Source organism: Anser cygnoides, chromosome 28 (genome assembly GCF_040182565.1).
Source record: "Anser cygnoides isolate HZ-2024a breed goose chromosome 28, Taihu_goose_T2T_genome, whole genome shotgun sequence".
Taxonomy (NCBI): Eukaryota; Metazoa; Chordata; class Aves; order Anseriformes; family Anatidae; genus Anser; species Anser cygnoides.
The window spans coordinates 2,765,973-2,777,968 of NC_089900.1; the positions used below are offsets into that span (position 1 = coordinate 2,765,973).

Below are 11,996 nucleotides of genomic sequence, written 5' to 3' on the forward strand. Positions count from 1 at the left end.
TTTTGTGGTGGTGCAGAGCTGCTGCGCACAGCTGCTCCCAATAAGATGACTAATAAGCTGATCCCAATAAGATGACTGATATGGGGAGGTCAGGAAAAGCCTGGACAGGAGCAGTGTGAGATTTGGGAGAGGGAAGAAGAGCGTGGCCAGCAGAAATTAAAGATTCTGTAGAGGTAAGAGGGTTCAGGTAATGTTGATTCTGCTGTAACAATGGCTTAAAACAGTCATGTGAGGCCCTCACACTATTGCAACCAGTCTCCTTAACCCCTAAACCTAAGTGCTACTCCACACCCTGACAGGAATCCACTAATCTATTGCCTGACCTTAAAGCATCCATTGAAGACAAAAGTCAGCCCATAGCCCCTTTTTCTTATTCTGTTGCTCACCATAATCCTCGCCCTTAATACTAGCATTAAAATGCTCTAGTTAACCCTAGACAACTTCCTGACACACATAAAACAAAACAAAACAAAAAAACTAAACCACAGAGCTTGCCCATACCCTAACCAGAGACCTGACACCACAAGCAGAACACCAAACACTCCCAATAAATATTTCCTTAATCTCTAAACCAGCAAGGTGAGCCCTAGTCCCTAATTCCCTGCATGAACACCTAACATGCAAAGTCCCCGTTCCTGTGCATTAACCTCCTCATCTGCAACCCCTCTCCTAAACCTTTACTTGAGGCACTTGGCCCTTTGGGGCAGGGCAGGCATTGTGAGGAGGCTGTGCACTCACATGGCATTCCAAGATGACTGTGAGGGGCCATGGATCTGATCAGCTCGTCAAACACAAGGAGGAGATGGGTGGGAATGCTCTGATGAGCTCAGCTCTGCCTCAGGATCTCCTGCCCCAGCAGGAGGAATGTGACGGTGGCAGTGACTGTGAGGTCACTTCTGTCTCTGCAGATGATAGGGCAGCAGCAGGAACGTGTCACGGAAAGGGACTGTGAGGTCACTTCTGTCTGAAGTAGCTGACAGGTCACCCTTGACTTCTCCCTGGGATCTGTACTTTTTGGCTGACATCTGCCAGTGGCCCTGGTAGGCCAGCAGAAGGCACCTGGTTGGCATGCTGACTGTGGGATCCCCTCTGCCTCCATACCCAGGAGGACCCAGGCAGAAAGAAGACCCGCATATGGGTTGTCCTGCCCCTTCTGCTTGAGTCCATGACTGGACAGCAGGCGGCACAAGGCTTGGGTGCGTCTCGCCAAGAAGCTGCAAGGCCAGCAGCAGGCCCATGGCTTGGAAGATGCTGGTGAGGTGACTCATGTCTGGTTGGCTGACAGGCCGCAAGGAGCCTGATGGGTTGGGATGCCTACTTCAGGAGTGGTTTCCACCCTTATGGAGCTTTCTTTGGTATTGGGAAAGAGCAGGAGAGAAAAAACTGCCACAAAGTGCACATTGGAAGGGTGGCACTGGCCATGAGGAGGAAGAAATATCCCTCAAAGAGTCATGCTGTGGTGCCAGAGGTCACCCCAAGAGTGTTGTGGTCAGACCCTGGCTTTGTGTTTCAAGGAACAGCTGGTGAGGGTTGACAAGACATTGGTGAAATGATGGAAATGCTGGGATGAGATCAAGGTGGTGAACAGAGATGGGTGTCTGCAGGCTTCAAGGAAATAGAACAAAGTGTGGCACAGCACAGGAAAGCCTGCGGAGGAGAAGGTAGGGGGTGCTGGCAAGAAGGGAAGGCCCCAACAGCCCTGACATTTTTGTCCCTTTGGCTAGAGTTTATGAGGAGACACGTTATATTCATTGCAAGCTAACCTCATTGCTTCCTTGCAACCCTATGCAGAGGTGGAGAGGTGTCATACCACTGTTCTCGTGGGATCGCACTGCCCACCACATCCCACAGACCCTAGGAAGAGCCCTGAGCGAGACGTGGGGGTTCAGGATCTCCCCTCCTAGTGGCTGGGGTCAGGCCTTGGCCCTTCTGCTTCACTAAAACCTGGACTTTTCTCAGCACAGTGCCTTTGCCTACCTGTAATCATGGCCTCCAATTATCTGCCCTAACAAGTCCCTGGGGAGGCTTTGTTAGTAACAGCCCTCAGTGGGGCCCATTAATACTCCAAGTCAATTCAACTGTTCCTTCTGACTTTACTTTCTTAAGCAATTGCATCATTCTCCTCTCAGTACCTGTGCTTCATAGACTCAGCACCAAAATATACCATGGAACTCATTAAAATGCAGAAACTCCTAAGGAGCCATATCTCTCCCAAAGTTTTCTTCAAGACTTGTAGAGCTAATTGGAGAGCTTTCATGGTGTAGTTAAGGAGGAAGATTTCAAAGAGCATCTAATAAAAATCCTTTCTCATTTTAAAGGATGGATTTTGCTGCATTTCAGTTTGGAGCATCATTCTCCTATTGATATTGACCCAGGGTAACTTTGGAGGCATGCATAGGGTGGAAAAGCAGAGAGGTCTGACTGCATGGACAACCTTATTCCTCACCACCCCAGCCCTGCCATTTCTCTCATTGGCGCTTGCATCACTTGTCCTTATACCAGATTTCTGCACTGTAGTCTGCAGCTGGATGTTACTGCTCCTTTACACCAGCTCCTTATAGAGCTGTCTGCACTCAGGCACAGAAGGGTTTTTCCTGTTTCCAAACAAACAACAGGAAAACATGCTGCAATTTTCTAAAAAGCAAAGAAAGCTCCTCATCTTGTATGCCTCCATTGAGGTATACCTTCCCAAAAGGATGACAGCACAATAAGTGTTTTATACTGAGAGATAGGGAATTATAAGTATTAAGATAAGTATTAATCCATATGATATGAATTCAGTGATAAACGATGATGAGTTTCCTTAGGACACAATTAGACAGACTGCTGATAGATGAGCAAGCTTGAACTCCCTGAAGCTCAAAGCAGCAGCTGGGTCGGGTGAGAGCGGTCTGAATGATCAAAGAATAAGGGGAGGGCAAAGCAGGAGAACCATGAGAAGTGCATAGGTCCAGACAGGCAGCTGGACAGGGGACATCCAACATGGACTGGTTAGTCAAGACAGATGCAAGTACCTGGAAGATGAGGGAGCACACCATAACAGACAAAGCAACGACGATGCAAGTACAGAACATCAGTATTTGTTTTCCTGTGACGAATACAGATCTTTAAAATTCACAGTCCTTCATGATACACTGTGTGACATTTTAGGGAAGGGATTGAATCATTTGAGGTTATAAATAGTTGCTTTATTAGTTAAGTACTGAACAAATTACTGGGTATTCAGGCAGAGCTTTACTATCTGACCATAAGCAACCAGCGCCAAGATCTTCAGAGTAGTTTATTCGCATTTGAAATATTTCCTTGAAGTCACATTTCATGGTTATGCCTTCAATAAAATCATTAGGCCTCCAGAGGCTCTGGTGCATTTAAAGTAATTCCCTGGAATGGAAGCTGTGTGAAAGGACCTGCAGGAGACCAGAGCCCATTGGTGGATCAGGTGGAGACAGACGGAGTTCCCAGGGCACATCCACTGCCAGCAGTGGTCTTTGACCCTGAAACTGCAGCCCAACCCAGCACATGAAACCCCTTCAAAGACAAACCCCTTCTTCAGTGGGTTCTTGGGGCTGATCTGAAGTTGAAATGGCAACTGGGATCCCAAGATACTCTCCCTTGTTCCTAGTATACACCTAAACATCCATTTACCATCCTGGGTCAACTGTGAAAAACTCAGGCTGAAAGACTCAAGAGCAGGACATTTCAAATGGCTGAGGCAGAACCCATCAGTTTGCCCCACTTTGGGAAATCCTCCCTTTCAAACTGAGAATATGAAAGTGAAAAATGTGAAATGACCTGTCAGGTCAATGCACAGAGTAAGGGAAAGTCATATGTATTGTGCTGCTTTGGCAGAAGGCAAAAAGCACTGCATTGTGCCTAAGACCAATCAAGGACCTAATCCAGTTCATCTAAGATAAAGCAGAGTGAAGGACGTTATGTCCTAACACGAAGAAGGATGTAAATCACTGGTGAAGGAACTGTCTTTCTATGCCACCACCAATATACAGAAGCACTACACTACCTAAAGGTAACACATCCCACTCTGGCTCTGTCATCCTGTAGGGCAGGGGAGACGGAGCTGACAGCCAAGGGACACATTCGGATGTGGAAGTTGGGGCCCAGCAGAGACAAGGTCAGGAAGTTTCCTGGCAATGTCCCTGACCTGGACCCCAGGTAGGCAGCAGACTTCCCTACTGGTAGGGTCCGGCGGACATATGGGGCCCTCTGTTCCCCTTAGAAGGCTTTGCCCTCTCCCTGCGCACCACATGGAAGTGTCTGGCCCTGGACACTCCATGACCGCCTTGCCGGTCCTGGCGGGCTGCAGTGAGAGGATGAATGCCCTGGGACCCCCTTCCTGCTCTTCCCAGGCCGGCTAGGGACCAGAGGGGCCTCCTCTCCCCTGTCCCTGCAGCTCTGGGCTCCCTTCACGCAGCCCTGGCTCTGCAGCACCAAGCCCTGCTGGGAGCCCTCCCCTGCATGCTCCCACCGCTCCCTGACGCTGCTGTTGCCCTCTGCCGCGCACTGCCCAGCCCAGCCCAGCCCAGCCCCTGCCCACCTCTCCCCACCTCGCTGCCCTCTCCCCAGCCCAGCCCAGCCCAGCCCAGCCCAGTCCTGCAGCCCAGGCTGGGCTGGCCCCAGGGCAGTGCCCACCGCAGGCTGCTGCAGGGCTCTGGGCACGGCCACCACAGCCCCAGCCCCTCGCAAGGCACCGCAGCTGCGGGGACAAAGGCGGCCTCTTTGGTTGGGCTCTCCAGCAGCCCCTGGGCTGGGGTCAGCCACAGCTCAGGAAACGGAGGTCTGTGAAGCTGCAGGAGCCGTGGTCTCTTGCCTGGGAGATCACCAGCACAGAGTGCCTGTGCCCCGCAGGGCCAGCCCCGCTCCCCAAGCCAGTACAGGAGACCTGGCTCAGCACCAGGCAGTGCTTGGCAGGACCATGGGGTGTCTCTAAGGGCACAAAGGGCAGGCGAGTGCAGTACCAGAGGTGGCCCACAAGATTTCAAATACTGCCTCTTCTATTATTCTTCAGTCTTATGTGCCTTCGCCTACTCGCTCTTCACCACCTCTCCTGGCATTGCAGAGCCCTCCTTAGACCAAGGAGTCCTCAGATTCGCCTTTTCCTTTACCAGACTCTTCTTTGGATGGTCATTCATTTTATAAGGTTCTAATCACTACCCACTGAGCATTGTCCCTGCAGATCCCCTGACATCTCCTGGCAGATCCAGATTCCTCTCCAGGCTGGCATTGACCATCATCCCCAAAGCAGGTGCACATTCCCATACAGATGAGTCCAAGGCCTGTTGTCTTCTGATTTGATAAGTGCTGTCATAAAGGGAGATCCTGGTCCAGCCCTGGTCTCCTCACAGACCACCCTGTGAACCTAATGAACCCAAGGACAGGAAGCCTGTGTCCTTCACTCCATGAAGAACCCCAGAAAACAGAAGAGCATGGAGCAAATCCTTGGCTCTGTTCCTAACAGCGGCATTGGAAGAGGCATCCAGGCTTCTGGGTTTGCCCTGCAGAGCCCCATTTGTTACTGCCGTGGTATCAGGGAGGGCAGCTGTGACACAGGCTGCTGCTGCCTGCTGGGACAGGGATGCCAGTGCAGAGACAACAGGACTGTCACCAAGGTACACAAGATCTGAGGGCTAACCCACGTACAAGAGCACAAGAGAACAATGTGGAAGCCAAAAGAAAGCAGCAGTGAAAAGGCCACGTCCTGCTGCTGGCCATGGCCATGGCTCCAGGGAAGCAGCAGCCCCGACCCAAAGGCAGCAGAGAGGCAGAGCCCAGCGGGCAGTGAGGGGCAGCCGCGAGGGCCACCGGGGCTGCTCCTCCATGTAGCAGCTGGGCTCTTGGCCCTGAGCCCCTCCTGCATGCTGGGGCTGCTCCCCCAGCACTAGAAAAGGTGTGAACAGATTGGACCTTAGACCAGTAAGGTTCTGATGGCATCTTTATTGTTTTTATCTGCACAGGAAGCCTGGTTGTATAGGTACAGAAGATGATTAGTTTAGAATAAATTAATGAATTTACAGGCAGAACACGAAGAAAAGCAGGATTAAAGTCAAAATCATTCATTTGAGAAATTAATTTAAAAAAAAAAAAGAAAAACATTGACAAAACATTTTCTGACATATTGTGGGAATCCTTTAAGGAATATATGGACATTACTCATATGGAAAATTTTCAGAGAGTTTCCTCACTGTATCCTTCAGCTCCTGGTTCCTCATGCTGTAGATGAGGGGGTTCACTGTTGGAGGCACCACCGAGTACAGAAATGACACCACCAGGTCCAAGGATTGGGAGGAGATGCTGGTGGGCTTTAGGTGGGCAAACATGATTGTGCTGAGAAAGAGGGAGACCACGTCCAGGTGAGGGAGGCACGTGGAAGAGGCTTTGTGCCGGCCATGCTCAGAGGGCATCCTGAACACCGCCCTGAAGATCTGCACATACGACAACAAAATGAAAACAAAACAACAAAAGAATACACAAAGGCTAAAACCAATAACTGCATGTTCCCTGTGGTAGTCTGAGTCTGAGCAGGAAAGCTTGAGAATCTGGGGGATTTCACAGAAGAACTGATCCACAGCATTGCCTTGGCAGAGGGGCAGGGAAAATGTATTGGCCATGTTCAGGACACCATGGAGAAAGCCACTGCCCCAGGCAGCTGCTGCCATCTGGGCACAAGCTCTGCTGCCCAGGAGGGTCCCGTAGTGCAGGGGCTTGCAGATGGCTACGTAGCGGTCGCATGCCATGATGGTGATGAGGGAATACTCTGCATCAAAGAACGAGATTAGAAAAAGGACTTGAGATGCACATCCTTGATAGGAGATGTCCTTGGTGTCCCATAGGGAGTTGGCCATGGCTTTGGGCAGAGTGGTGGAGATGCAGCCCAGGTCGAGGAGGGTGAGGTTGAGGAGGAAGAAGTATATGGGGGTGTGGAGGCGGTGGTCACAGGCTACGGCTGTGAGGATGAGGCCGTTGCCCAGGAGGGCAGCCAGGTAGATGGCCAGGAAGAGCGCGAAGTGCAGGAGCTGCAGCTCCCGCGTGTCTGCGAATGGCAGGAGGAGGAACTCGGTGATGGAGCTGCTGTTAGGCATTTGGTAGTTCTAGGCATGGGGTCCTGACCACAGAGGAAAAAGGCAGTAAGGAAGTACAACAAAATTATCTGATAAGAACTAATTCAGTTTTGGTGTATTCTTCATAGATGTTGCAGGTTCATTTCTTGAGTTGTGATTGATGCTGCCTGAGGGTGTCCCTGAGAGTAGGATACTCTACTCTGGGCAATGTTGTAGTCAGTCCTCACCTATAATAATAAGGAAAGGGGAATGTGGTAATCACAGATAAAATTCACTCCTCATATCAGGTGATTATCCACATTGCCTTTCCAAATTCACCCAACTGCAGAGCAGGGCTGTCTGGATTTCTTTTCTGTATACTGTCGTTCCTGTTACACTCCAAGTGAAACCTTGTGGCTCCACAGAGGCAAACGGACTGTCCCTTTAGTGCAGAGTGTTCCTTCAGAGGGGACAGCCAGTCTGTCCATAAAAGCTGCTCTCTTCTGCTGGCATGTCTATGAGCTGCGGGATAATTACACTCACATGTTCACCTGAAAAGAACCAGGGCACTGCTGAATCCATGCTCAAAGTGCACATCTCCAGACCCTTCACCCTGTCCCCCTACTCCCCTTCCCCCAAGCACACTGAAGGTTCATTCCATGTGCATGTGAAACCCCCATCCCCAGTCAGCCTGGAAACAAGACCAGCAGCAGCACGGCCAGGTGAAGCCAGGAGGAATGCCAGCTGCTGCTAGGGGAGGCAAGGCCAGGGAGGGACAGACGGACGCAGCAGACCCTTCTCTGCTGCAGATCTGTCTGCAGAGGAGGCAGCTCCTGCTGGGGACACCAGGGGCTTGAAGGCAGAGGCTCTGCTGGCAGGAGAGGAGAGCAGGGGGTGTCCCAGGGAAGGTGCCTGCCCTGCAGGGGATGGCAGGGAGGTGCCTGAGCCCTCCCTCGCACAGCATTTCTGGCAGTAGCTCCCTCCCACCGCTTGCCCGTGTCCCTGCTGCCTGCCCGTGTCCCTGCTGGGAGCGGGTTCTCTGTCCCCACATCTCCTGTCCACGCTCACAGACCCCATCCCATAAGCTGTGTGCTGAGCTCTGCCCTGCAGAGGACTACTGAGTACAGAGCCCTGTCCACGGGCGTCACAGGGGTTGCAGCTCCTAAAGATCAGCTCAGTTAAAACCTGAGGAGACCAGAAACATGAAGCTGGTGCAGTCTTTAAGCTGAGGTGCCTGAAGGGACTTTATCAAGTTCATCGTTGACATATTGATCTCTCAGTGCAATACACTAGGAATCTCAGTCTCCTCTACAATTCAGAAAATCCATTGCCATGAAACCTGCTTCCCCTCCACTGCAGGAATCTGAGAGCACACAACCAAAAAAAGCCTCTTCAGATTAACCAAGCCTCGGTCTTCCTCTGGAAATGCCCCCTCATAAATGCCATTCTCTAAAGCATCTTCTAGTCCACATTACAGGTGGAGTGAGACCTATCCTGACAGATGCTATCAGCCATCGGATGTGCCAGCTGTAGAAGACCCCTTTGGCAACTACACCTGCATTGCCCTGCTGCCAGAGACTCACTGTGTCAAGAGTCTGCAGATCTGTCCTGCCACACGCTGCCCTCTGCTGTTGCGCTCCTCACTGCCTCGAGCCCCTCTCTCCTTCTCTCCTCTCCTCATGACACCTGTGGTCAGAGCTCCCAGCCCTGCTGCACTGTGCAGAGGAGCTGCTCCTGGGCAGAGCTGGCTCTCTGCAGCGCTGCCCGCTTGCCAGGAGCTCCCCTTGGGCCCAGGAGCCCGGCCCAGCTCAGCAGCACAGCACCTGACCATGGCATCGCTTGCTCTGTGCCACTGGGCTCCCTCAAGGTGTCCCCAAGGCCTCAGGGCTGACAGCTCCTGAAGGCAGCAGGGTCTCTCCTGGGGTGTGGTGCTTGCAGCAGACTGAAGTCATCTCAGACTGCTTCCCTCTGAACACGGGAAGACGTGATTTGTGTTATTAGAGTGTGGTTGTCAAGCATGTTGTGCTTTAACCTGGCAGGCAGCTCAGCACCACACAGCTCACCCTTACCCCCAAAAAGCTCATGTGTTGAGATAAGGACAGTTTGATAGGACAGAAAAGGAAGAGATGATGATGATGATAATAATAATAATAGTAATAACATGTAGAAAGCAAGGGATGCACAATGCAATTGCTTGCCACCCACCGCCCAGCCCGAGCCAGAGCTGCAGCCCCCTTGACCCTGGTCAGCCTGCATCAGGATCCAGTGTGCCGGTCCCTTGACCTTATTTTGTTTAATGTAAAATCATATTTCAGAAGGATTTAGTACATTTTCTTCCTGTTCTCAAGAACAGCCTCTGCTTTGTAACCCCACATGATGATGCCATCAATGTACTGCTGGTGTTCAAGAGCTTCCCCCTGTTCCAGGGCAGTCTGGGTCTGTCCATGGCAAATGGTAGGGCTGTGTTTCCACCCCTGGGGCAGTTGATTTCAGGTGGACTGGGTGCCCCTCCAAATTAAAGCAAACTGTTACCTGCATGCTGCTGGCAAAGGAATGGAGAAAAATGCATTAGGAATATCAGTTGTGACATAGCAGTAGGCTGCCTTTGACTCCAGTTTGTATTGAAGATCTAGCATGCCCATCACTGCAGCACTTGGCAGTAGTGAGACTTCATTCAGGCCACGATAGTCCACTGTTAGCCTCCACTCACCATTAGACCTTTGCAGTATCCACAGAGGACAATTAAAGGGGGAGCGAGTCTAGCTGATCGATCCTTGGCTCTCCAGTCGATGAACCAGCTCATAGATGGGAATCAGGGAGTCTCAGTGCAATATTTCTGCTGGCGCGCTCCTGTGGTACTGATGGGCACCTTTCTTTCTTCCACCCTCAGCAACCCCACAATAGAAGGGTACTGTGAGAGATCGGGAATGCACACAACTGTTTAATTTCCTCCGTCTCCAGTTAACAGTTGGGATCCCCATGTCAGTCCAGAAATATAGATGGGTTCTGCCCCTTTATAGCTTGATGACATCACAGTACACTGTGCTCCAGTGTCCACTAGAGCCTTGTACTTTTTTGGGTCTGATGTGCCAGGCCATCGAATCCACACAGTCCAATAAACCTGATTGTCTCTTTACTCCCCTTGGCTTCAGGCAGGGTCCCTCTAGTCCTGCTCATAGTATTCATTACTGTGTTTGGAGGACTGCCCACTAGAAACTGGAGCAGAAATTTTACATTCCTTGCAACCCTATTCAGAGGTGGAGAGGTGTCATACCACTGTTCTTCTCGTGGGATCGCACTGCCCACCACATCCCACAGACCCTAGGAAGAGCCCTGAGCGAGACATGGGGGTTCAGGATCTCCCCTCCTAGTGGCTGAGGTCAGGCCTTGGCCCTTCTGCTTCACTAAAACCTGGACTTTTCTCAGCACAGTGCCTTTGCCTATCTGTAATCATGGCCTCCAATTATCTGCCCTAACAAGTCCCTGGGGAGGCTTTGTTAGTAACAGCCCTCAGTGGGGCCCATTAATACTCCAAGTCAATTCAACTGTTCCTTCTGACTTTACTTTCTTAAGCAATTGCATCATTCTCCTCTCAGTACCTGTGCTTTATAGACTCAGCACCAAAATACACCATGGAACTCACTAAAATGCAGAAACTCCTAAGGAGCCATATCTCTCCCAAAGTTTTCTTCAAGACTTGTAGAGCTAATTGGAGAGCTTTCATGGTGTAGTTAAGGAGGAAGATTTCAAAGAGCATCTATTAGAAATCTTTCCTCATTTCAAAGGCTGAATTTTGTTGCATTTCTGTTTAGAGCATCATTCTCCTATAGATATTGGTCTAGGGTTTCTCCTTTGAAGCCCTGCTTAGATAGGAAAAGCAGGGTTTTTCCTATTTAAAAACAAACAACAGGAAATCATGCTGCAATTTTCAAAACAAACAAAGCTCAAGTTCCTCATTTTGTTGCCTCCAGTGATGTTTACATTCCCAGAAAGATGACTGTACATGATGTATTTTACACTGATTAATAGGAAATTTTAAATAGTAGTGTTAATATTAATCCATATCATACTAATTCAATGATAAACGATGAGTTTCTTGCTAAGGAAACCATTAGACAGACTGCTGATAGATGGGCGACCTTGAACTCACTGAAACTCAAAGCAGCAACTAGGTTGGTGAGAGCGGTCTGAATGATCAAAGAGTAAGGGGAGGGCAAACCAGGAGAACGATGGGAAGTGCATAGGTCCAGACAGGCAGCTGGAAAGGGGACATTCAGCACTGTCTGTGTAATCAAGGTGGGTTTTGAGCCTGGAAGATGAGGGAGCACACCATGATAGACAAAGCGATGACAGTGCAAGTAAAGGAGATCATCAGTATTTCTTCTCCTGCGATGAATATAGATCATGGAAATTAGCATTTCTTCATGATAGAAACTACACTTCACGTGAGACATTTAGCAGAAGGGATTGAATCATTTGAGCTGGTGAGTAGTTTCTTTATTAGTTAAGTACTAAAAAAATTACTGGGTATTCAGGCAGAGCTTTGCTGTCTGACCATAAGCAACCAGGGAAAACCTCCTGTGGCCCCCTTGTGTTTGAGGCACCTCCCTGGACTGGCAGATGTCAGAAAAGACTTGCAGGAGACCGGAGCCCTTTGGGAAAATCAGGTGGAGCCAGGTGGAGTTCCCATAGCACCTCCACTGCCAGCAGTGGTCTTTGTCCCTGTAACTCCAGCCCAGCCCAGCACAGGAAACCCCTTCAAAGACAAACCTCTTCTTCAGTGGGTTCCTGGGATTGACCTAGATTTGGAATGGCCATTGGAAACCCATGATACTCTCCCTTATTCAAACTAGATACTTGAACATTCATTTACCTTCCTGGGTCATCTTTAGCAAACTCAGGCTGAAAAACTCAAGTATAGCATGCTTCAAATGGCTGAGCCAG

General features: G+C 50.2%; 1 protein-coding gene across 1 annotated transcript; it reads right to left on the reverse strand.

Annotated features, from left to right (window-relative positions):
- Positions 1 to 6,161: 6,161 nt before the first annotated feature.
- LOC136787151 (olfactory receptor 14A16-like) lies at positions 6,162 to 7,094 on the reverse strand. The gene has a single exon (XM_066984284.1). The coding sequence runs from the start codon at positions 7,092 to 7,094 to the stop codon at positions 6,162 to 6,164; it is 933 nt and encodes a 310-aa protein (XP_066840385.1).
- Positions 7,095 to 11,996: the final 4,902 nt, after the last annotated feature.

Excerpts from the sequence above, each read along its gene's own strand:
- LOC136787151 (XM_066984284.1), bottom strand. The coding sequence starts at position 7,094 with ATGCCTAACAGCAGCTCCATCACCGAGTTCCTCCTCCTGCCATTCGCA.